Source organism: Oncorhynchus nerka, linkage group LG25, assembly GCF_034236695.1.
Source record: "Oncorhynchus nerka isolate Pitt River linkage group LG25, Oner_Uvic_2.0, whole genome shotgun sequence".
In the NCBI taxonomy this organism is placed as follows: domain Eukaryota; kingdom Metazoa; phylum Chordata; class Actinopteri; order Salmoniformes; family Salmonidae; genus Oncorhynchus; species Oncorhynchus nerka.
The window spans coordinates 51,653,623-51,680,567 of record NC_088420.1 but is presented as its reverse complement, the minus strand read 5'-3'; the positions used below and the strand labels follow the sequence as shown (position 1 = coordinate 51,680,567).

Genomic DNA, 26,945 nt, shown 5'->3' with positions numbered 1-26,945 from the left:
CTACCCCAGCCCTTCCAACCACCTCCAGTCCTACCCCAGCCCTCCCAACCACCTCCAGCCCCCCCCCACCCCACACAACAGAGGGGATTTTACCAGAGTGAAGGTTGGTTCAGATTTGTCCGTGTGTTTGGATAACTTACAGGAATGTAGCTGGCGTTGATGTAGTCAGAGCACGGATCATCATCCACATAGGACAGCTTCACACGGGTCAAGTCGTCTACACAACACAGGCCATGCACAAAGACATTGAGTTGGCAATTTAGTTGTCATATTGAAAAGAAAGAAATCTCTAAATCCCCTTGTTTTTTGTCTATGTATTCGAACCCTGTGAAATCGCATTGTGCATCTGACTCACAGGGAAGGATGTTGTTGTATCGGTTCTTCCCCCTGTTCTCTGGCAGTAGGGCTGTGTCCAGGGGCTGGTTCCTTCCTACGTCTTTCAGGTCCTTACACAGGAAGTGACACGTTAGGTTTACCAAAGATACCTACTGAACATACAGTGGCAAGAAAAAGTATGTGAACCCTTTGGAATTACCTGGAGCTCTGCATAAATTGGTCATCAAATTTGATCTGATCTTCATCTGAGTCACAACAATAGACAAACAGTGTGCTTAAACTAATAACACACAAATTATTGTATTTTTCTTATCTATATCGAATACATCATTTAAACATTCACAGTGTAGGTTGGAAAAAGTATGTGAACCCCTAGGCTAAAGACTTCTCCAAAAGCTAATTGGAGTCAGGAGTCAGCTAACCTGGAGTCCAATCAATGAGACAATATTGAAGATGTTGGTTAGAGTTGCCTTGCCCTACAAAAAACACTCACAAAATTTGAGTTTGCTATTCACAAGAAGCATTGCCTGATGTGAACCATGCCTCAAACAAAAGAGATCTCAGAAGACCTTCAGATAAAGAATTGTTGACTTGCATAAAGCTGGAAAGGGTTACAAAAGTATCTCTAAAAGCCTTGTTTATCAGTCTACGGTAAAGACAAATTGCCTATAAATGGAGAAAGTTCAGCACTGTTGCTACTCTCCCTAGGAGGGTCCGTCCTGCAAAGATGACTGCGAGATCACATGCTAACATCTCTTTTGACGAGTCTACGATACGTAAAACACTAAACAAGAATGGTGTTTGTGGGAGGACACCACGGAAGAAGCCACTGCTGTCCAACAAAAACATTCCGGCATGTCTGAAGTTTGCAAAAGTGCACCTAGATGTTCCACAGCACTACTGGCAAAACATTCTGTGGACAGATGAAACTAAAGTTGAGTTGTTAGGAAGGAACATACAGCACTATGTGTGGAGTAAAAAAGGCACAGCCCACCTACTTCCAAAGGGTTCACATCATTTTTTCTTGCCACTGTAAATACTGTATGCATTTAATAACATGTCATAATCAATCTACTATTTAAAACACTTTAAATTAAAAGAGAGGTGTCAGAGCAGGAAAATACATCTACAAACGTCTGTATTGTTTTCTTTATTAAAGTAAAGTAAATAGGACTATTCCGACTTCCTGTAAATGTACTCCAATGCTATTATATGTGATTGAGAATGCCCAACGGACAGTGAATGTTATCCAGTCTTACTTCGTACTCCTCAGACAGTAGATAATTGGAGTCAGCCTGGAGTTTGGTGTAGTGGGACTCAAAGTGCATGATCTTGACGGGGCTGCAGCAGGATCAACAGATTTAAAAAAATACAAATAAATAAATAAATAAACAGGTTTGAGCCAAACAGAGTGGAGCAAAAGACGAACCAAAATGGACTTAAAAGTAATTGGGTGAAAACAATAACCAAAGCATTTAAAACATACCTTGAAATACGACGGTTACTGGAAAACAAAAAGGGAGATAAAGGTATTATTGGCTCAAATGCATTAATGGTCATTTCTTTGTGAGTTTTCATCCTGCCAGGAAACACATTATATTTTATATATGTAACAAATGAAATGCATTAGAACTGATCACAGACTGCTCCTCCTCTTACCCCCTGACGCCCATGTGTACTCCTGATGTGGGCCTCTCCCTCCTCATGCTCAGTCGGACCACCCGCCGCTCCTGCACACTACTGTAATCACAAGTGTCGTATGTAGAGTGTACGTAGAGTGCAATATCAAGCTGGTATGCAGTGTATAGGTAGGTTACATGGGGCAGGGAGGGCCAGGAACTCACACTTTGCGAACTTTCTGTCTGCAGATGAGCAGTGCAGTGACTCCCACCACCATGACAATGAGGAACATGCCGGCACTGATGCCCTCGATCACACCGCTCAGGGGCTCTATGAGAGGAATATACAACCAATCAACAGTCTTTCTCATAGAGGACCAATCACCCATAAGCATTTCTCGCTAACTACCAATCACACCTCGGCATCATACACCATCAACCAATCAGAGTTGTGTGTGAATAGTATCCCACCTGCTTCTGTGACCAGGGGGAGGGACAGGTAAGTGTCTGTGTAGAGGGGCGGGGTGTATCTGCTCTGCTCCTCGTCAAAAAGCTGGGTGAACGCACGCACACTGAGCCTAGAGAGAAGAGAAAGCGCACCATGACATCTCACCCAGGATGGTCCCACTGTATGACACTAGCTGAAATGTTGTTGAGTCATTGAACATCTACAAACTATCTACTTGGGACTATCCAAATAAAGTCTAAGGCCCCAATTTGATCAACTACAGATAAAAGACAAACAAACTGCGGGCAATATGACATCATCGTACACAGTGGGGCAAATTCCTCCTTGCAGAAATCAGCAACAAAGAAACGACAGATCTGCCAAGACTGCGGGAGGAAACTGGATTGATTTAGGCAGAACCCTGTACTATACCTGTATGCAGTTTTGGGTTTGAGTGGGCCATCACAGAAAGGGTGGTCTCTGTGTTTGTCTGGGTCCTGCTCCCTGTCCTGGGCCTGTAGGTGGTCACATGCCCCCCCGAGGGTGTCCATACCCGTACCCAGGCTGATCGCAAAGCTCTGGGTCTCGCTGTCTGATCCCTCTGTGCAGCGGCTGGGGAAGTAGCTGGTTTGGTAGGCCTTGACGGAACTGTTCAATTTGTAGTCCAGATAGGAGGGTAGAGGGTGGTGCTGCTCTGGTTGAATGTTTTCATTGTCTGGGGGGGATTCACAATCACATCCATCCATGATTACAGTAATTCAAAGAAATCAACCTACTGTACATTTAGCAATTATAGAGACATACTGACACAGAGATAGAGAGATAGAGAGACATACTGACACAGAGATAGGGAGATAGAGAGACATACTGATACAGAGATAGGGAGATAGAGAGACATACTGATACAGAGACAGGGAGATAGAGAGACATACTGATACAGAGATAGGGAGATAGAGAGACATACTGACACAGAGATAGAGAGATAGAGAGATATACTGACACAGAGATAGAGAGATATACTGACACAGAGATAGAGAGACATACTGACACGCAGGCAGATAGATAGATAGATAGATAGATAGATAGATAGAGAGAGAGAGAGAGAGAGAGAGAGAGAGAGAGAGAGAGAGAGAGAGAGAGAGAGAGAGAGAGAGAGATAGATAGATAGATAGATCTATTGTCTATATTATTCAACCTTCATGCCGCTTACTTTCAGACTCGGTCACCACCACTGTGAAGAACTTGACTGCTCCGTTGATGTCACTGAACCAGCTGCAGTTAAACTTGAAGAAGATGGTGTTTTTGGTGATGAGAGCAGCGCTGTTGTTAACCCGGGTGCTGAGGGAAGGGAGGGGAGGGCCTGGAGGGAGAAACGCAGCAATAGAACAGCTAGGATTGTACTGGAATGTACCTTGTTAGCCGGGAACATACATGGACAAGCAGAATCCTAGTTCACAGAATATCAGCCCACAACAGCTTCACACCACAGTGGATCATAGTGTTCTTCGAACCATGTTTATAACTGGTTAAAGTGACCTATAAGGGCCACAAAATAACTAGAGGAGACAGCAGTGAGACCATACTCAAAGTCAATGGCTTTGGCTGTCATTTAGCCATACAGAGTTGACCGTATCGCATCTCTCCCTGTGGTCATCATCATAGTCACTGTGACCACAAGCCAAACACAACCCCTTTGGCACTCACGGTCGATCATGGTGACCACGCTATCCTCCGCGGCCTCGCTGGTCATGCTGTCGGAGATAGCCTTGATGGAGACGGTGTAGCGTTTGTGCGGCTCCAGCTGGGTGATGTGGTAGAGGGTGCTGTCGCGGCCCGTACGCCGGGAGTACACCAGGGTGCGGGAGTCCTGGTGGAGGCACTCAATGGTGTAGGAGTCACAGTCGGCCTCCGGGGGGCACCAGGAGCAGGAGATGGAGGTGGAGTTCTGGGGGCGGCAGTGTAGGTACTGAACACGCTCTGGCTCTATGGAGGGGATAAATTGTAGAGGGCGTCAGAGGTAAGAACAGGGGTCCAAAAAACTATAGTCTCTCTACTACAGAGGTCAAATGGGTCAAAGATATTTATAACTAACTCAAGATAGTTAATCTGTGCCGTTTTCAATGGGAGTAAAGGAAACGTAGTGGGCAGAAAAAAAGCAAGGAGGTGGGCAGAGCCAAGCATGAGCTAGCATGAGCTAGCGAGATCCTATATTTCCGCTAGGGAACACTTTCTCTGTAAAGTGAGCGTGTGCAATAACTCAATTCGCCCTTGCACTCCTTGTAAACAACACAATTGTTCAAAACTTTAACAAAGGGTCGCGTCTACAAAACATTGTGCACTCTGTCCGTAACGGATTCTAGTTTTGGGAACAGAAAACTGTTTTGAGATTGGGATTTTCTTCTGTGAGAAAATGAGCAGAATGTCCGCTCAATTCCATCTCGTTCAATATTCTCCCAATATCGGCCACTGGGCTTCCTCTCCTCCCCATATTTGATGATGCTTATACATCCGGTGAAACATTTGGCACCTGCTTTTATCCGTGTATGTAGTGTGCACAGGAGTTTGTTCTAGCCAAGCAACGACTCGACATCTTCTTAGTCTTGCAATACTTGCAACCAAACAGTGTACAGTATAGCGCCACCTACTGGTTCGGATGCTCTTGTGGATGGGCAGGCTGTAGGCAGGGCTCCCATCCTCACCAACACCACCAACAGCCCCACTGACAGTACGCAGGCTGAAGTTGTACAAGCGTCCGGGGTACAGGCCCTTAAGGATGCGGCTGCCGGAGGTCCGGGTGAGGTAGGGGTTGAACACAGACAGGTGGTCCCGCGGTTCCCACTGCAGGTCAAAGTCGTCGTAGTCGCTGCCTGCAGGACCACTCCAGGTCAGTTCCAGGGAAGTGTTGGTGACCCCGCCGAATGACACAGAGGTTGGGGGTCTGGGGGCTGAAGAGAAGAGAAGAGAACAACGCAAAGATAAGCAATTTGATGACCATCCAAGCAAATACTGTACAATAAAAACAGATTTTAGTGTAGAATATATGGTAATTGTGTTGTTAAACATCAAGACATATCAGGACAGCCCTCAAGAAAGCTGCTCTTTCTACTGTACATCCATTTGTTCTCTTTACTGACTCAACTAATTCCCCCTCAACACCATGTCAACACTCCTTGACAATCATTTAGTAAGAGAGGACTCACCGGTCCTGCCCTGAGTGGTGGCCCTGTTTGTGAGCTCTCCACTGCGGGTGAGGATGACAGCATGGTAGAGGCGCCCGGGGATCAGTGTGTTGACGGCATACTCCGTGGCGTCGGGCCCTAGAGCCTCCTCTGCCTGCTGGGAGCCATCTGGGTTGTAGACAGACAGCAGGTAGCCGCTCAGTTCCCCCTCTGCACGCTCCCACGACACCCGGAGCTCCTCTGCCTGGGGATGACTTCGGGCCTGCAGAGACGTCACTGCAGCTGGGACTGAGGAGGACGAGGAGGAGTGGAAAAAAATCAGATGTCAAGTCATGATGTAATGTCAGTGAGTGTGACGGATACAGTTAGCACTTAGTTGTTTGTTTACCACATAGTTTATGTGAAAGAAACACCTTACGTATGTGCCATCACGTGATGTGAAACTCACATCTTATCTCAAGTAAGAATTTGTCTTTATCATACCCTAGACCGACGGTACCCCTCCTCAGCACTAGAGAGCACAGATGTTAGATTTGAATTTGATCACCCTGTCATTGCTGAGATTTTTCCTGCACTGCAGGATTTACATAAATTCACTGAAAACCCACACTAACACACAGTTATATTAACAGGATGCCACTTTTCATGCAGCCTAATTTTGGCCAGCTAATAGACTAACCACCGATCAAGCAACATAAAATTGTTGGAAAAGTGTGAATGGACTAAATGTTCAAATACTGTTGCTGCAGGATTATTTTGCTGCGACAATGCTGGTCAAATTAAGGTCCTACATCTGTAGCTCTCTCACCAGTCCTGGCCCAGATAGCTGAGTCATTGGTCTGCTCTCCGCTGCGTGTTAACACCACCATCCTGTAGGGGGCACCAGGCCTCAGGCCCTGGAAGGAGACCTGCAGCGTGTTAGGCTGGCCGCTGCGCCGGTCGTACAGGGTGTCGTCTCCATTGTACAGGTAGAGGTCGTAACCTTCGAACTCTCCCTGCGGGGGAGACCAGTGGAAGGACAGGCTGCTGCTGCTGTTGGCCTGGATGGAGAGGTCGCTAACCGCCGCCGGACCTGGGGATGAATTATTCAATCAAATTTAAATAACATTTATCAGTTGTTACAATGTGCTTTACCAGAACCTGACCTAGACCCCGAAGAGCAAGTGAGAAGGAAACACAGTGAGAAGGAACAACTTCCTAGAAAATAACATATGGCTCTCCAGGATTAGGGTTGAGCACTTCTGTACTGCACATAATACCACTGGACATTGTTTTCAAGGGACTTGGGTGAATAAATCCATGCAGTCTTACGCGTGCGTGCTTCAGCGGTGACCCCCTCACTGCGGACCCCTCCGCTGGTGGTGTGGACCAGGACGTAGTACCTCTTCCCCGGGGTGAGGCCGTCGAAGTGGTGCTGGAGCGGAGTGGACCCAGAGGAGGCCTGGGAGCTGTACAATTTAATTCAATTAAATTCTATTCCATTCCACTCAATTCAATACAATTGGAGTGGTTCATAGAATAAATACAAGAATGCCAATAGAATACACAAATAATAATACCTGTTGGTGACCAGGTGTCCCCTGTCGTCCAGCAGCTGCAGGCTGTAGCCGTCCGCCACTCCCCGGGCCTCCTGCCAGCTCACCTGAATACTGCAGGTGGTGTGTCTGTTGTCAGCCTGCAGGCCCGTCACTGCAGAGGGGACTGAGGAGAGAGGGGACAGTTTCGATTGGATTGTTTTGACCTTTATTTAACCAGGTAGTCCCATTGAGGTCAGATGACTTATTTCCTAAGGGATACAAATTGCACATAGGCATCACTGTTGACCAATCAACAGCCGATTAGGGGGTAAAAAATAAAAAAAGCAGAACCAATCAGTTCAGTCAAATGGACTGATTTCAAATTGTAGATAGCCAAGAACCAGTGAGAGAGATCACTATTCCTTCCCAGTCCACCACCAAAACACCCAAATATACAGTGTGAAATGCTAATGCACTGCTTATGAATGCAGTGTACGAGTAAAGAATGTGTTATGAGTCCTTATGCAGCCTCCTCACCGGTGCGTCCGCTGGCCGTGTTGTTGTTCAACAGTATACCACTGATAGACCTTACAGTCACACTGTACAGCTGTCCAGGCTGCAGGGAGTTGAATCCCAGCTGATTTGGGTGTTTGGGTACGGGTCGCGTCTCCAGCATGCGTCCCTCTGGCCCGTCCAGTGACAACGACACAGAGTAGCTGTCCACGTCACCCTGCCCCGGGGTCCAGCTGATCTGCAGGCTGTTGCTCTGCCCATTGTTGCTCACGTGGATGTTCTTGACCTTGCTGGGAACTGCAAGCAGGGGGAGAAAAGACGAGAAGGAGACAGAAGAACCAGGAGAGGGAGAAAGGGGGTGGAAATGGAACGGAAATGAATACTGTTGTCAGTTTATCTTTTGCTTGTGGTCGATTTGTTTTCGATTCTGTGACATTTTGCTGTGTCCCGTTTTGCTAACTCAACTCAACCAATGGAGTAGTCCCAAACGTGCTAACAAATCAAACACAAGCATTTTGAAAGAAAACAAACAAAGGTTTCACCTGTCCTGCCCTCTATGAACTGGGCCCTCTGGTTGGGTCCGCTGAAGGTGGAAACGTGGATCTTATAGAGGCGTCCCGGGGTGAGGGAGGACAGGACACACGCCCCCGCGCTGCTGCCCAGGGTGATGGGCGGGAACACCTTCATAATAATAATATATAAAACATTCCTTATTAATACATTCTGCTATATTAAATTACTATACTTTTTTTTTTAGAAACACCCAAAGTCACTTTACATAATTAAAATCGGTAAGATAAATAGAAATAAAGCAGGGAGAAAATATAAGAACAGAATGAAGGTCATAAAAGTCCTCTAAACATGAAGACAGACTAACCAGGTACTTCTGTAGACTGGACCAGGAGGACTAACCTTCATGTCGTTGAAGAGGAGCTGCACCTCGTAGTGATCCACATCCCCCAGAGCAGCCAGCCAGGCGACACCAAGGTCCTCCGTGCCCCGCCCAGCCAGAGCTAGTGATCTCACCGCCGCAGGGACTGTCACAGACAGATTCCAGATTGAAATAGATCAACTGTGATGTTCTCAGAGGCAATGCATTTTGCAGCATACAAACTCAACGTACAACATATACAAAGGGACAGAGGGTGGCGAGAGGCAGGTTTCAAATAAGCATGCTCAAGGAAACTGTTTCACCAAAATTAGACAGTTATGAGTGTAACTAGCTTAATTATTCTTACAAACACCGCTATGCTATGCACATATTATATATTCCAAATAAAAAAAGAGATAGAACATATTATACTATTCGTATCACTCACAGGTCCTTCCGTCCGTGGACACGCTGGTCTCATACTTCCCGCTCCAGGTGCTGACGATGACAGTGTAGAGTCTCCCGGGCACCAGGCCGTTGAACACACACTCATTCTGGCTCTTCATAACTGTCTTGTTCTGGTGGAAGATGTTGTTGTGCTTGATGACCACCTGGTAGTAGTCAAAGTCCCCTGCCGCATGGCGCCAGTACACCTTCAGGTAGTCATCCCTGGCCGAGTGGATCGCTGTGGGGTTCTGGACACTAGAGGGCTCTGGGAAAGAGGAAAAGAATAGAATATAATTGAAGAAAACTTGAATTGAATAGAACAGCAAAGCAAGCAGACGAGACGTATTTCAGACAGACAAACAGGTAGACGCGGTAGACCTACGTGTGCGTTCCTGCACGATGGTGTGGTTTTCGTAGACTCCACTGCGGGAGACGATGGAGATGTTATAGAGCCGTCCAGACACCAGGGACTTGAACACACACTCAGGGCTGGACTTGGACACGACCAGGGTGTGGACAGTCCTCTCGTGGTCCTTCAGGGTGACCAGGTAACTATCCACGTCACCTTGGGCTGGTCGCCACGACACACTGAGGAAGTCCATACGACCGTTGTTACTGACTGTCACCTCGCCTACGGCAGCAGGGACTGGAAGGGGGGATGGGGAGAGAGAGAGACTGATTCAGTCATTCTGTGAATCACTGTCTGTTCATATTTGCAGCTGTGAAAGCTGTATGAATCAAAATATATAGTTAAACAAATAAAAATAAAAACTTGTTTTGTAACGTTTTTGTATTGTAAGGACTTAAAAACAACTATTTTTTATTTGAATTCTTGTTTTGTTTTTTCTCAATAATAATGTGGGATATGTAAGAACATCTCTTACAAGCAACATTAAAACAGTAACTTGGTTGTGTGTTCAATTTTTTATTTAACCTTTATTTAACTAGGCAAGTCAGTTGAGAACAAATTCTTATTTATAATGACGGCCTACCAAAAGCCAAAAGGCCTCCTGCGGGGATGGGGTCTGGGATTAAACATTTTAAAAATGTAAAATATATAAATATGGGACAAAACACACATCACAAAAAGAGAGACAACACTACATAAAGAGAGACACCAGACAATAACATAGCAAGGCAGCAACACATGACAACACAGCATGGTAGCAACACATGACAACAACATGGTAGCAACACAACATGGTGTCACACCCTGATCTGTTTCACCTGTCTTTGTGATTGGCTCCACCCCCTGACAGGTGTCGCCCATCTTCCCCATTATCCCCCGTGTATTTATACCTGTGATCTCTGTTTGTCTGTTGCCAGCTTGTCAAGTCAACCAGCGTGTTTGTGTCTCAGCTCTTGCTTTTCCCAGTCTCTCTTTTTCTCACCCTCCTGGTTTTGAACCTTACCTGTCCTGTCTCTGAACCCGCCTGCCTGACCACTCTGCCTGCCTGCCGACCTATACCTTTGCCCCACCTCTGGATTGTTGACCTCTGCCTACCCTGAGCCTGCCTGCCGTCCGGTACTGTTGCCCCACCTCTGGTTTACTGACCCCTGCCTACCCTGACCCTGAGCCTGCCTGCTGTCCTGTACCGTTGCCCCACCTCTGGTTTACTGACCCCTGCCTGCTTTGACCTGTCTATTGCCTGCCCCGGTTGGACTATTAAACCACTGTTAGTTCAACGTTGTCTGCATCTGGGTTTTACCTTCATACCTGATACATGGTAGTAGCACAAAACATGGTACAAACATTATTGGGCACAGACAACAGCACAAAGGGCAAGAAGGTAGAGACAACAATGATCCATGATTGATCTTTGAATGAAGAGATTGAGATAAAACTGTCAATGTCACATTCCATTAAAGACACTCTCTCTTTCTTCGCCATTTATTTATTGAATAACTTGTTGACCCAACAAGCTTGAGCCATTTATGAGCCATTCATATGAAAGTTATTCAATAAATAAATGGCGAAGAAAGAGAGAGTGTCTTGAATGGAATGTGACTGCACTAATAGGCTACAGATACATTTTTTTTAATGCTTTTAATATTGAACCTTTATTTTATCAGGGATTCATACTGAAACCCAGGTCTCTTTTACAGATAATCCCTGAATTACAGAAAGTATCCAGGCCCCTTGACTTTTTACACATTTTGTCACGTTACAAACCTTATTCTAAAATAGATTAAATATTTGTTTTGCCTCATCAATCTACACACAATACCCCATAATGACAAAGTGAAAACAAGATAAAAAAATGTAACAGAAATACCTTTATTTAAATAAGTATTCAGACACTTTGCTATAAGAATCGAAATTGAGCTCAGGTGCATCCTGTTTCCATTGATCATCCTTGAGATGGTTCTACAACTTGATTAGAGTCCACCTGTAGTAAATCCACTTGATTGGACACCTGTCTTTATAAGGTCCCACAGAAGGCAGTGCATGTCAGAGCAAAAACCAGGCCATGAGGTCGAGACAGGATTGTGTCGAGGCACAGACCTGGGGAAGGGTACCAAAACATTTCTGCAGCTTTGAAGGTCCCCAAGAACACAGTGGCCTCCATCATTTTTAAATGGAAGAAGTTTGGAACCAAGACTCTTCCTAGAGTTGGCCGCCCGGCCAGACTGAGAAATCGGGGAGAAGGTGAGGTGACCAAGAACCCGATGGTCACTCTGACAGAGATCCAGAGTTCCTCTGTAGAGATGGCAGAACGTTCCAGAAGGACAACATCTCCGCAGCACTCCACCAATCTGGCCTTTATGGTAGAATGGCCAGACTGAAGCCACTCCTCAGTAAAAGGCACATGACAGCCCGCTTGGAGTTTACCAAAAGGCACCTAAAGACTCTCAGACCATGAGAAACAAGATTCTCTGGTCTGATGAAACCAAGATTCAACTCTTTGGCCTGAATGCCAAGCGTCACGTCTGGAGGAAACCTGGCACCATCCCTACGGTGAAGCATGGTGGTGGCTGTGAGGATGTTTTTTAGTGGCAGGGACTGGGAGACTCGTCAGGATCAAGAGAAAGACGAACGGAGCAAAGTAAAAAGAGATCCTTGATGAAAACCTGCTCCAGGGCGCTCAGGACCTCAGACTGGGGCAAAGGTTCACCTTCCAACCTGGACAACGACCCTAAGCACACAGCCAAGACAACGTAGGAGTGGCTTCGGGACAAGTCTCTGAATGTCCTTGAGTGGCCCAGCCAGAGCCCGGACTTGAACTCGTTCTAAACATCTCTGGAGAGACCTGAAAATTGCTGTGCAGCGATGCTCCCCATCCAACCTGACAGAGCTTGAGATGATCTGCAGAGAAGAATGGGAGAAACTCCCCAAATACAGGTGTTCCAAACTTGTAGCGTCATACCCAAGAAGACTCAAGGCTGTAATCGCTGTCAAAGGTGCTTCAACAAAGTACTGAGTAAAGGGTCTGAATACTTATGTAAATGTGATATTAAAGTTTTTTTTATATACATTTCCAAACATTTCTAAAAAACTGTTTTTGCTTTGTCATTATGGGATATTGTGTGTAGATTGACTAGGGGGGAAACGATTTAATCCATTTAAAACTAGGCTGTATTGTAACAAAATGTGGAAAAAGTTCAGGGTTCTGAATACTTTCCGAATGCACTGTACATTACAGAAAATACACACATCAATATAAATGCAAAACACAAGCGGAAAGAAAAAGTATTATTACATTATTGTGAGGTGAAGGCCTATATCATTGTTCAGGCCTAGCCTACATCTATGTGGACCGACAGTACAGGAGGGCATAATCTGGCCATTATAATATTATTGTATGTGAAATTCACATACTATTGGTCTAAATTGGGTGCCATTTTATTGATTATGGCATGATGCTGCCTATTAATTGCTGTGATGCCATAATGAGGTATGTACATAGAATTATAATGAACATTCTAATTCTAAGGGGGGATGCGTTTTCATTACAACTATCGCTTTCAAAACCCCGTATTCAGCATCATAATAAAATGATGTCATAATTGCATTCCAATTCTCGTCGTATGTTCTAACCTTTGTGTTGGAGTGCAAACCGATAAGGCTACTCATAAAGAAAGGACTTGAAGCATACGGATGATCCAAAATGAACTGTGAAATGTGTGAATTATTGGCCATTTCATCTCTCGAATAAGTATGTACCGTCTCTCGAATAAGATATATACCAATTTAATATGTCTAATAATTGTCAAGTCTAAGCTAAGAAAATATCCTGAATGATTTAGGCTATATTGCATTGATTGCTTTGTTTTGTTCCATCAAGTTGTCCACATACAAGACAGTCATCATGGACTGTTTCTGTTTGCCTGGTCCAAAGAGAGTACAACTCCTTACTGTAAGTAGGAGCTTCCTTTTTCATGTAACTAATTTGATGTTCAATGAATTGCTATTTCTCAATTTTATAAGTTCAAACTTCGTCATTGCTATGTCATTTTATGTTAAAATATTTGGTACTAAAACATGTTTTTTGTCTTTTATTTTTGAACATGGTTTTTGAACATCCTTTCATACATTCATCTTGTTCAGAGGCAGCCCACCAAGTCTCAGAAACTGGGTCTCCTCAGAGAGAAGGTGACTCTGATTGGGGAGGCCATCAAAGTCATGAAGAGTGACCGGGAAGCCATGATGGCTCAGCTGAAAAAGAGCCAGAAGAAACAGCAGAAGCATGAGGAGATGCTGCAGTATAGCAAATGGAAGCAGGCTAAGGACAACCAGGAACTCTGTGTGGTCGTCAGAAGGCTGGAGGAGAAGGTAGACGTGGAGACCAAGGCACTCTGGGCAGAGATGAGGAGACTGGGAGAGTTGCTTGAGGAGGTGAGAGGACATGACTTCAGACATAAGAGCACCCCGTTTGAGCACCTAGTGGCCTGGTATGAGGGTCTAAATTAAGTTTGACATTGAGAAAGTGCAATGGAGCCGGAAGAAAAGCCCTGCAGATATTTGTCTTAATTCCACGATATTATAGCTGCAGTATATATCCTGTCTTGTTTAATTGGTTGAATGTATGCAGTTAAGTATACGGTTAATTCTATGCCATTTAACAAAGATGCACATGCTATAACTACCTAATATCGCTCGTTTCTTATGCGACAGAACATGAACGGTGTGGGTGACTCCTCAACCTACATGAAACCTTCTTGGGAATTCCCCATTCCAGTGCCCCCCGCTGGCCAGCCTACGTCAGGACGGCATCAGTACTACCAGAGTGTGTCTCTGACAGGCAGCTCAGGTGTCCTCCCAGCCGAACAGAGACTCCACGGACGCTCTCCTGTCCTACCCCCACTGGTTGATCCTCCCATGCCTATAACACATTGGTTTCCTGATCTCTCTCCTCCCAAACGCCCTCTGCCGTTGCCACCTGCTATTCTCGAGGGGCTATACACAGACGCATCCTCAGACCCAGCTTTGAGACAGGAGAAGGAGATTGAGGAGATGATGAAGACAATGGAAGAGGAGAGGGAGAAGGATCGGGCGGAGATACTTGTGGTGGTGGAAAAAGAGATGGAGAGAAAATGGAAGAAGTTGCAGAGGAAGTCTCCAGCAAATATAATACAGAAGACGGAGCAGGACATGATAGAGATGATGAAGGCAATAGAAAATGAGAGGGAGTTGGATCGGATTGAGATACTTGAAGCTGTGGAAAAAGAGATGGAGAGAAAATGGATGAAGATGCAGAATGTAGGTCAGAAAGAGAAAGCAGGTAACGGTGAGGAGCAATTGACGAAGAAGGAACAGTGTATTGGGGATCAGGAAAAGAGGGTAGAACAGGAGGAGAACAAGCTGATAGGACAGATGAAAGAGAGACAGAAATGTCTAGATGAAATTAAAAAAGAAAAGGCTGAGAGGGACTTAAGATTGACAGAGACATTTGATGAAGAGCTAAAGAAAGGAAAAGAGAGGATGAAGACCCTGGAGAAGTTGAGGAAGGAAAAAGACAAGGAGGATAAACTCTGGTTGGAGGAAGAAAAAAAGAAAGAGAAAGAGAGGATTAAGAACCTGGAGAAGGAGATGAAAGAAAAAGAAAAGGAGGAAAAAGTCAGGTTGGAGGAAGAAAAAAAGAAAGAGAACGAGAGGATTAAGAACCTGGAGAAGGAGATGAAAGAAAAAGAAAAGGAGAAAAAAGTCAGGTTGGAAGCAGAAAAAAAGAAAGAGAAAGAGAGGATTAAGAACCTGGAGAAGGAGAGGAAAGAAAAAGAAAAGGAGGAGAAATTTAAATGGGAAGAAGAGAAACAGAAAGAAAAAGAGAGGCTGAAGATCCTTGCGAATGAGATGAAGGCACAAGAACTGGAAGAGAATCTTAGGTTTGAGGAAGAAAAGAAGAGAATAAAGAACCAGAAGAAGGAGAACGAAACAGAGGAGAAACTGAGATTGGAAGCAGAGAAAAAGAAAGAAAAAGAGATGGCAAGAATTTGGGAGAAGGAGAGGAAGGAAAAAGAAAAGGTGGAGAAACCTAGACTTGAGGAAGAGAAAAAGAAAGAACAGGAGAGGATAAATAACCTGGAGATGGAGAAGAAGGAAGAAGAAAAGGGGGAAAAGAGGTTGGCTGAAGCTGAGAAAAAAAGAGAACAAGATGAGAAGAAGCGCCTGAAAAAAGAGGAGAAGGATAACGAAAAAGTGGAGAAAAAGTTAGCTGAAGCTGAGAAAAAAAGAGAACAAGATGAGAAGAAGCGCCTGAAAAAAGAGGAGAAGGATAACGAAAAAGTGGAGAAAAAGTTAGCTGAAGCTGAGAAAAAAAGAGAACAAGATGAGAAGAAGCGCCTGAAAAAAGAGGAGAAGGATAACGAAAAAGTGGAGAAAAAGTTAGCTGAAGCTGAGAAAAAAAGAGAACAAGATGAGAAGAAGCGCCTGAAAAAAGAGGAGAAGGATAACGAAAAAGCGGAGAAAAAGTTAGCTGAAGCTGAGAAAAAAAGAGAACAAGATGAGAAGAAGCGCCTGAAAAAAGAGGAGAAGGATAACGAAAAAGTGGAGAAAAAGTTAGCTGAAGCTGAGAAAAAAAGAGAACAAGATGAGAAGAAGCGCCTGAAAAAAGAGGAGAAGGATAACGAAAAAGCGGAGAAAAAGTTAGCTGAAGCTGAGAAAAAGAAAGAAAAAGTTGAGAAAAAGGTACAAAAGCAGGAGGAGAAAAAAAGAGAGCTTAAACTAAAACTGAAGGAAAAAGAAGAGAATATAAAAAATAAGCAGGAGATGAAAGAAAAAGAGAAGCAAGAAAAAATGAGAAAGGAGCAAGAGAAGAAAGAAAGAGAGAGGCGAGAGCAAATGAAATGGACAGAGAAGAGAATAGGAGAGAGTGAGGCAATGAGGAGGGCGAGACAACAGATATCAGAGGATTCAGACTCCGAGGAGTGGGCAGATACAGAGAGTACTGATGAGTCTGTCTCTGATTGGTGAGTGTTGAATCAGGCTTCATGGAGTCATTTCACCACAAACCTGATCTGTTGAATATCTCTTAGGTTTGATAGATATGATATAGCCTCACTAACCAGGCTCATAGCATTAAATTGGCTTAGATTGTGTCCTAGAACTGATCCTGTGCAACTCAGTAGGTAGCGCATGGCCCTTGCAACGCCAGGGTTGTGGGTTTGATTCCCACGGGGGCCCAGTATGAACATTTATGCACTCACTACTGTACGTAGCTCTGTATTAGAGCATCTGCTAAATTACTCAAATGTAACTCAAGTGAACTGCTGTGTTTGTGTTACAGGGATTGTGGGAGCAAACGGTACATATAGGGACAAACATAATACTGTCAAGCAAAGATGTACATCAGACCACAGGAGAAGAGAGAGAGACACATAGTCTACTAGACACATAGTTTACTAGCCCTAAAAAGGACAGACATACCAAAGAACACACCAGGCTAAACATAAGTGGCCCATAGCATAAGATGGGCATGTATTATTTTTGGGGCATGAAGACGTCCTGCCACTATTATAACTTAACTGAAAGCAGATATGGGCGTTATTGGGCGCGAACAAACAAGCAGGATGCACAGATTGGGTTATAATGGTGGCAGATGGACTGAGGGAAGTAACTTCATTTGCATGTGGGATGGACTCATATGTTGTATGTGCATAAATACAGAGCCAGAGTTTAGGGAATGGAGTTGTTCCGCGGACCAGCTCGGCTTCTGATATTTTGTATTTAAAGCCTTTATTGAATTCACAAGTTCTTGTAAGTGTTAAATTTTGTTACAATTCTCCACGACAGGATTTGAACTGAATTACCCAGATATTTTGGAAGAAAACATAACACATTAGAGATGACACACAAGAGTATCAGGAAAGGAGAGAAGAAATTAACGGAATATGGTAAAGCTGGAATAAGTTTCAAGATCTACAAGTAAAATCCACTAAAAGAGATCTACGAGGGATACAAGATCTAGAAGACAGATAATTCTAGCAGCCTACCAAGGGAAGCCATTTTTAAAAAATGTAACAATGAAAAAAATAAAAAAGTCTCTCATCTCTCTGTGTTTTCATAATTGTACTTCAAATCGCAAGAGGCTGAATGTATCTAAACTCTGTATGTGTAGGCCATGTATCTGATGCTGTCTGGTCATAAAGAGTATGACATTGTTGCCGCTTTTAGGATTGAATGCAAGGGAAACCAGCGAGCATTTAGTCTCCCTTGATAAAAAATAAAGTATAAAATAATAGCCAATTATAGCTCAACTGGGTGAGCTCAACTGTGAATGGCACTGGCGCACCAAAACAAAAGTGTCAAGGGAAGGCAGTGTGGATTTGGCACATCGCATCAAGAGATGACAGAAACAACCTGAATTGTTGCATCTCGTGTTGTTTGTGTCATCCGGTGGCTAGCTAGCTAGCTAGATACAATTTCCCCTTTCTTAAATTAGCCTTGGATGGAGACAGGGATTTGTACTTGTGGTTTTACTTAATTCGCCGTACTGGCCAATGATTATCATGGCAATTCTGATCCAACCATAAATTCATACATTGTGCCACTGGACTGAGAGGATGGAAGTGAAATATGTAGCTAGATGTAGAAGGCTAATGTTAACTAGCAAACGTTGCCCATGAAAGGAAGTTAGGCTAGCGAGCAGGTATTTTAGCCTAGGGCAACAACAAAAATAAAAGTGTGTACTGTATGACTGTCATAGACCGTTTTGTCAACATGAAAGAGGTGGATTGCATTGGTGTTTCTCTACAAGTATGGTGAGTCAAAATGTTTTTTCTACTTGCACACACACACAAATCAGAACCATGAACAGCCACATCATTTTTAGCTTACTTTGATTGGACTAAATAGTTTTTGGTATTGTTGTCACTGTATTAGACTAAGCATAGGTGATTTAATGATGTTGGAATAGTGGAGGGAGTTTCTGTTGTCTTTGCGACTTGTGGTAAATAAATCCATAGTTGTTTAGTAGCCCGAAAATGTCAGGAAACATTAACTTGCTTGTCCATGCTGTAGGTCATGTAACTGTAGCGACCCGCACAGACAGCTGTGTGTTATGTGCTAGGCTAGGAGGTGGTTGTGTTGTACTGACCAGTACCCGGTGTTCGCGGGGTCCGACATGTCAATCAACCTGCTATCTGCCAATCACGGGAATGCCTGGAATGTTCTGATGCCGGGCATCCTGGTGGTTGGCGGAGTGGCGTGGAGGGGGGTTGGGCATTGGAAGTTAAGACCAGGTTCAGCCTTTGTTCTCTCTCTCTTACGTCTGGGCTTCACAAGAGAAGGTCACGATTGGCTTGTGGGTTATCTGTCATCTATTTGGCGTGTGCTACGGCCCAAACAGTAGCCTGTGTAAAGTTGGTTCAATAAACCGTCAATTCGCAAACTCAAGCCTCTGTCTGGAAAATTGTTAATTTATGATCTAGTCAGATCATTACATAACTGTTTGTTACATGTAATATTCTTAATGAACTTCACCGGACAGGTTGCGCTCAGGTTTTGTGATGGAACAAAGTTGTGGCTGAATTTATATAGGCCTCATATTCCATTGTATATTATTTTCATTTAGAGCTGGAATCCTTAATGGCGAAACACACGTCTGTTTGCGATAGTACAATAAAGAGCAGCTCCACGAGCTCTTTTCGCGATTGGTGAAAACATATTTGAAGGAAGTTTTAAGGTTTAGCATCGGGTTTAGGTTTCCTGAACAACTTTAATGAAAGTTGAGTCACTGTGTAAATTAACGTCAGACATTTGGCTCCATTAACATACAGTTAATCAGATAAGAGAGATCGGTTCCCAATTCAGCCTAACATTATGTTTACATATGTGCTAGTAATACACGCATATTACAGTGCAGTGTCGTAAGTTACAGTATACACATGTTTAGCTAATGTGGGGTAACTAGTAGGCTACAGCTGTCATTGTTCAGCAAGTTAACATTCAGCAAAAAAAATCCATTAACTCAGTTAGATTACCGTACTTGAACTCAAAACGAACAATTGTTATTATCAATCTGTTAACGTTACTCAACATTACCACAATTTGCAGATAGCCTGTTTGCAATCGTAAAGGTGTAAGAAATTATAGCTAGCTAAATTACTTACTGCAGAGTAGGGGTAGCCATGATCTAACTAGTAACTTAGACTGGTAGTTGATTTAAGGCACAGTTATGATAATGGAGATTTGTAATTAAGATTGAGATTGGACTAAAATGTGGGTAATTGGATGCTTGTATGTAACCATAGACGGTGTTAATTTTGCATAGGGTCAATTAAACATGAAAAGAAAGGGAGAGATATCAGACTTCTGTTCCAAAAGGACACAATGGGAGGCCAGGCCAATACTTTAAACTACACATTTTAGTTAGCTTAATTACTACACATTTTAGTTAGCTTAATTATACTTAATTATACATTTCCATAGAGATATGACACATTATTTTATGTGTATTTCAGACATTTCAAGAGCCAGAGAAGATGGTCCTGTACAGCCGTGTTTGAAAACATTTCCCAGAACTCAGCATGGTTCTAGGAAAAGGGCTTTCAACAGCTCCTGGTATAAGGACAATTCATGGCTTGAATATTCTGTAATTCAAGATTCGACTTATTGTTTCGCCTGTAGGCATTTTTCTCTGCCCAATACACCTTAATCTGCCTTCACATCACAGTCAGGGTTTTGTAACTGGAAAATGGCGCCGTTTAAAGATTCTGGTTTGAACCTCCATTCAAAGGCAGAGCATCATATCAATGCTATGTATGCTTGGAATCAGCATCAAAGGGCTATTGACAGCAACTCATCAATGTTAGATGTCAAAAATGAGAGTGGAGGAAAACTGTACTTACATTAAAACAATTGCACATGTGCTCCTATTTACTGCTACTCAGAATATAGCGCAGAGAGGTCATCGAGAGTCGGATGACTCTCACGAGGGTAATATTTTGACAATCTTAACCCTCTCATAGAGAAAAGGATGAATGCATGTGGCAATGGTAAGTACATAAGCCACCAAATCCAAAATGAAGTTCTTGAGAGCTTAGCTGAGATGGTACAAAGTGAAATAATGAGAGAAGTAAAAGAAAGTTAAGTTTTTAGTGTAATTGCAGATGAAACCAAAGATTTAAAATGAAATGAAAAAATAACAAATGTCTTTAGTTGTGAGGTACTATTACAATGGGGCCATCCACGAAAGCTTTTTACACTTTCAGTCAGCTGAAAGCTTAGATGCAGCAGGTCTCACAAAAATTATAATTGATTGCCTTGAAAAACATAGTCTGGACTACAGAAATAATTGTGTGGGGCAAGGCTATGACAGTGCATCCGTCATGAGCGGAAAGCATTCTGGTGTGTCTGCACAGATTAAAAACAGTGTAAGATTTGCATTTTATGTGCACTGTAATGCACATTGTTTGAATTTGGTTCTTGTCGATGCTGTAAAATCAGTGCCTGAGGCAGTTCACTTTTTTGCTCTCCTGCAGAAGCTTTTTAACTTTGTATCTGGCTCGTATGTTCATCTCAAGTAGCTGGCAGTTCAGAAAGAGCTGTAATCCACAGCAACAGCCCAGGGAACTACAGAGACTGTTCTGCCTGCGGCTAAGGAACCCTGACCTGTTCACCGGACGTGCTGCCTTGTCCCGGACCTGCTGTTTTCGGCACTCTCTCTCTACCGCACCCGTTGTCTCAAACTCTGAATGATCGGCTATGAAAAGCAAGTAACATTTACTCCTGAGGTGCTGACCTGTTGCCCAACCACTGTGATTATTATTATTTGACCCTGCTGGTCATCTATGAACATTTGAACATCTTGGCCATGTACTGTTATAATCTCCACCCGGCACGGCCAGAAGAGGACTGGCCACCTCTCAGAGCCTGGTTCCTCTCTAGGTTTCTTCCTAGTTTTCTGCCTTTCTAGGGAGTTGTTCCTAGCCCACCGTGCTTCTACATCCTCATTGCTTGCCGTTTGAGGTTTTAGGCTGAGTTTCTGTATAGCACTTTGTGACATCGGCTGATGTAAAAAGGGCTTTATAAATACATTTGATTGATTGATTGAGAAGGCACTGCAAAAACTCTGTTTTTTCCCCTCGGACGCGCAATAGAAGAGCACAATATGTACTGCATATTTTACCATGCTGCGTGACGCTCTTCAACTCAGCAACAATAACAACGGTGGTGGGGCGGCCAGTGGGGCTGTTTCCCCCGCCATCTTTTAATGAAAACGTTCTCAGATTTAAGATAGCTGGGATTCAACCATACAAAATACTGTAGACCCCAATCCTTTTCCCTCCATGAAGGGAAGTCTTTGAAAGGAAATCCTTGACATGTTTGTTGCATAGTCGGATATCCTGGAAATTCCAGGAAAATTCCTGTCGCATCAGATAAGAGCTAAGAAAGTTCTGAATAATATCCTGGCAATCCCCGAATAGAAGACATTATCTGACATGATTTTGCATAAACTAGTACGGGTGCTTGTCACACAAAGACAGTTAAAACTGTGAGCGCTTTTATCGGAATTCATATCCATGTGTGCTAGCTAAACATGATCTTCTAATTGATCTATTTGAACATGATACATTTAAAGTAGGCTACATCATTCAGTGATCATAGTGTTGTCTACCTGTTCTTCCCTCTGCCACGCTCTGTCTGGAGGCTTGTCCGGCCCTGACAGTGGTGACCACCACCCTGTAGAGGGCTCCAGGCTTCAGCGCCAGGAAGCTGTAGGCCGTGGTGTGGGCCGGGGTGCTCTCGTTCTTGATCACACTGCTGTCGTGGATAAGCAGCACACGGTACGAGTCCAGCTCGCCGGCCGCCCGCTCCCACTGGGTTTGGAGGCTGTCTGTGCTGCCACCGTTGGTCACACGCAGACTGGTCACCTGCGCCGGGGCTGAGAGGAGACACAGAGAGAGAGGAACTTCAAAGGTGTGAGACATTAACAGAGACCATAGAGAGAAATGTAGACCATAGTTGAGACCATAGAGCAGAGATCATCAACTACACTGAACAAAAATATAAACAGTTACAGGTCATATAAGGAAATCAGTCAATTGAAGTACATTCACTAGGCCCTAATCAGTTGGTCACGGATACCTTAAAACAAAACATAGGTAGGGGCGTGGATCAGAAAACCAGTCAGTATCTGGTGTGATCATTTACCTCATGTAGCATGAAACATCTCCTTTGCATAGAGTTGATCAGGCTGTTAATTGTGGCCTTTGGAATGTTGTCCCATTCCTCTTCAATGGCTATGCAAAGTTTCTGGATATTTGAAGGAGCTGGAACATGCTGTTGTACACGTCAGTCCAGAGCATCCCAAACATGAGGTGATGGCGGCGGATGAATGGCACAACAATGGCCCTGAGGATCTCGTCCGGGTATCTCTGTGCATTCAAATTGCCATCGATAAAATGCAATTGTGTTAGTTTTCCGTAGCTTATGCCTGCCCATACCATAACCCCACCATGGGGCACTTTGTTCTCAACATTGACATCAGCAAACCGCTCGCCTACACAATGCCATACACGCTGTCTGCCATCTGCCCGGTACAGTTGAAACTGGGATTCATAAGAGCACACTTCTCCAGCGTGCCAGTGGTCATCAAAGGTGAGCCTTTGCCCACTGAAGTCGTTTACGACACCGAACAGCAGTCAGGTCAAGAAACTGGTGAGGACGACAAGCACGTAGGTGAGCTTCCCTGAGACGGTATCTGGCAATTTGCGGAGAAATTCTTCGGTTGTGCAAACCCAGAGTTTCATCAGCTGTCCGGGTGGCTGGTCTCAGACGATCCCACAGGTGAAGGAGCCGAATGTCTTGGCCTGACATGGCTACATGTGGTCTGCAGTTGTAAGGCTTGTTAGACGTACTGCCTAATTCTCTAAAACAATGTTGGAGGCGGCTTATGGTCAAAAAACAAACATGCAATTATCTGGCAACAGCTCTTTGCACGCTCCCTCAAAACATGAGACATCTGTGGCATCGTGTGACAAAACTGCAGATTTTAGAGTGGCCTTTTATTGTCCCCAGCACAAGGTGTACCTGTGTAATGATCATGCCGTTTAATCAGCTTCTTGAAATGCCACACCTGTCAGGTGGATGGATTATCTTGGCAAAGGAGAAATGCTCACTAAAGGAGATAGAACATTGCGTTTATATTTTTGATCAGTGTTGATTCAGCAGCGGGACAAATTTTTTTTCAGGGGGCCAGAACATTGACCTTTATTTAACTAGGCAAGTCAGTTAAGAACGAATTCTTAATTTCAATGACGGCCTAGGAACAGTGGGTTAACTGCCTGTTCAGGGGCAGAACGACAGATTTGTACCTTGTCAGCTCGGCAATTTGAACTTGCAACCTTTCGGTTACTAGTCCAACGCTCTTCCCACTAGGCTACCCTGCCGCCCCAAACATAACATAACATAATAACTTTACATAATTACAAAGCATTTGTAGACTGCAAATTGACCGCAAGAAGCCCAAACAGATATAATATTAGACCAAAACAGAATCACTTCAAACCTTGCTGACATTTGTATACAATCACATTAACAGTATCTCTCTCTTATGCGTGGGAATACTTTGGAAAATATTTTCAAAATTAAAATCACTTGGAGCTGATTTTCTGGTGTTTTTAGTATTTTATGTCCAAAAAATTTAAATATTTTTTTTTCTCAGAAAACTTGGGGGGCCCAAATAAAATCACCAGGCCGCCAGGTGTTGAACCCTGTCATAGAGAGACTTTGAAATCATAGTGAGATCATAAAGAAGCAGTTCTGCCAATGGAGAGAAGCTCATTATTATATGACAACAATAACAATTATGTTATATGACTACAAAACCTGTAAGGAACAATGTTCTAGTGTCGTGTCTAGAACAAACACATTGGGAAAAGAAAGGTGAAATCCATCTCCCTTTGGAACCTTGACTCACTGGTTCGTCCAATCACTGAAGCCGAGCTGTTTAGGCCCCCACTGTTGGTCGTGACGGCGATGGCGTACTGGCGTCCGGGCATGAGGACGTTGAATGTGCACTCCCTGGCGTCACGGGACAGTGTCCTCTGTGACACAACAGTGTCCCCCTGTCTCAAGACCACGGTGTACCCGTCCCACACCCCGCGGGGCGAGACCACAGCACGCTCAGAGACGTCTCATCACCGTGACGGACCATCAGCTGCTGGACAGGCTGAGGGGCTGAGAGAAAGGGGGAGAAGGAGTAATTGAGTAAAGAGAGGAGGGGGGGGGACAGAGGAATATTATGTGAATGAGTAAAGAGAGAGAGGGCAAAGGAGGAGGGGTAATGAAAACAAAAATGAAAACTTCAGAAGCCATGGCAATTTAAATAGACATCTTAAATGCTCTTGACAACATACAACCCATAACAACATTGGGTTAACACCCAGCAGGGGAACCAGCAAGATTGGCGCTGCTTTGGAAAGCGGACGGTTTAAGGGCTCCTGACCAATTGTGCTTTTTTGTGTATTTTTTGGTGCTAATCTTAACCTTCCGCCATCGTTTCCTATGTCCAAAAAGAGCTTCTGGACATTAGAACAGCGTCACTACATGATCAAAAGTATGTGGACACCTGCTCGTCGTCGAACAACTCATTCCAACATCATGAGCATTAATGTGGAGTTGGTCCACCCTTTGCTGCTATAACAACCTCCACACTTCTCGGAAGTCCATCCACTAGATGTCCTGGGAAGGCTTTCAACTTCTACTTCAATGAGTCGAAGGCGAAAGACATTGATTATCCCGGACCAGGCCCAAATCCCCGACACTCCCCGAAACATGAGAAAACGACGCTATAGAGGCCGGCGCGCGGGTGCCTTGATGAGACTACGGCAGCGAGTGAATGAATTGCCTTTACCCTCTGTTCTATTGGTGAATGTGCAATCACTGGAGAATAAACTGGATGAGCTCCGTTCAAGAATATCCTATCAATGGGACATTAAGAACTGTTATCTATGCTTCTCGTGGTGATGGCTGAACAAGGACATGGATAACATACATCTAGCTGTTTTTATATGCATCGGCAGGACAGAACGGCAGAGTCCGGTAAGATCCGGGGGGCGGTGTGTGTTTCTCTTTGTCAATCTCTAATGTTAAAGAAGTCTTGAGGTTCTGCTCGCCTGAGTTAGAATACCTCATGATAAGCTGTAGACTATACTAGTTACCAAAAATCTGTATTTTTCATAGCTGTCTATTTATCACCACAAACCGATGCTGGCAGTAAGACCGCATTCAACGAGCTGTATAAGGCCATAAACAAACAAGAAAATGCTCATCCAGAGGTGGCGCTTTTAGTGGCTGGTGATTTTAATGCAGGAAAACTGACATCTGTTTTACCTCATTTCTACCAGCATGTCAATGTGCAACTAGAGGGGGAAACAACTGTAGATCCTTTACTCCACACACAGGAATGCATACAAAGCTCTCCCTCTCAAAGGGAAACCCGGCCAAGAGCTTCCCAGTGACGCGAGCCAACCAGACGAGCTAAATGCCTTACATGCTCGCTTCGAGGGAAGCAACACTGAACCATGCGTGAGAGCACCACTGCCCTTTCCCACCTGGACAAAAGGAACACGTACGTGAGAATACTGTTCATTGACTACAGCTCAGAGTTCAACACCATAGTGCCCTCCAAGCTCATCACTAAGCCAAGGACCCTGGGACTGAACACCTCCCTCTGCAACTGGATCCTGGACTTCCTGATAGGCCGCCCCCAGGTGGTGAGGGTAGGCAACAACACATCTACCACGAGGGTAGACAGATTCAAGTTCCTCAGTGTTCACATCACTAAGGACCTATCATGGTCCAAACACACCAACACAGTCGGGAAGAGGGCACAATAATGCGTCTTCACCCTCAAGAGGCTGAAAAGATTTGAGATGGGCCCTCAGATCCTCACAAAGTTCTACAGCTCCAACACTGAGAGAATCTTGACTGGCTGCATCACTGCTTGGTATGGCAACTGCTCAACATCCAACCACAAGGGGTAGTGAGTACCACCCAGTACCCCTGCACATTGACTTGTTACTGGCACCTCGTTATTACTTTTATTGTGTTACTATAAACATTTTATGTAGCTAATATTTTTATTTCTTTTTTTAATGGGCTGGACAGTAAGCATTTCACTGTGAAGTCTACATGTGTTGTTTTTTGGCACATGTGAGCAATAAAATTTGATTTGATTTGAAATACAGTGTAGTAAAAATGTTTCATGTAACGTACCTAGCCTCCCCTGACATTGAGCGGTGTTGCCAAACAGACCGCTCTCTACCATGACCTGAGCTGTGTAGAGCCTGCCAGGCACCAGCCCCAAGGAAGCTACAGAGAAGGAGTACTGTCTAACCAGCCTGCTCACTGTCTCATTGACTAGAGCCACCGTGCCATTCAGTAGCAGGACACGATAGTTCTCCCAGTCCCCTCTTGGGGGCAACCATGTACTCTTCAGAGTGCTGCCATCAATGACGCCCACCATGGACAGCTGAGACACCTTGGCTGGCACTGCGGGATGGTGAGAGAGAGAAAGTGAGAGATTCACATTGTCCTTTCCAGCACGGTTCCAGCAACTATGGTGGATCCGT

The 26,945-nt window shown here is 44.3% G+C and overlaps 1 protein-coding gene across 1 annotated transcript in view; it reads right to left on the bottom strand.

Moving 5' to 3' along the window:
• The window catches only part of LOC115109653 (receptor-type tyrosine-protein phosphatase beta-like), a 67,818-nt gene that overhangs the window by 25,637 nt on the left and 15,236 nt on the right, over positions 1–26,945 (bottom strand). The window contains 24 exon segments of the mRNA XM_065009864.1: positions 141–217; positions 356–446; positions 1,596–1,677; positions 1,823–1,840; positions 1,996–2,076; positions 2,181–2,286; positions 2,427–2,533; positions 2,836–3,118; positions 3,614–3,763; positions 4,108–4,386; positions 5,049–5,348; positions 5,604–5,870; positions 6,391–6,654; positions 6,894–7,030; positions 7,142–7,283; positions 7,637–7,909; positions 8,155–8,293; positions 8,525–8,649; positions 8,932–9,195; positions 9,313–9,576; positions 21,986–22,252; positions 24,290–24,484; positions 24,487–24,549; positions 26,590–26,865. Coding sequence (XP_064865936.1) covers positions 141–217; positions 356–446; positions 1,596–1,677; positions 1,823–1,840; positions 1,996–2,076; positions 2,181–2,286; positions 2,427–2,533; positions 2,836–3,118; positions 3,614–3,763; positions 4,108–4,386; positions 5,049–5,348; positions 5,604–5,870; positions 6,391–6,654; positions 6,894–7,030; positions 7,142–7,283; positions 7,637–7,909; positions 8,155–8,293; positions 8,525–8,649; positions 8,932–9,195; positions 9,313–9,576; positions 21,986–22,252; positions 24,290–24,484; positions 24,487–24,549; positions 26,590–26,865 — 4,250 coding nt within the window.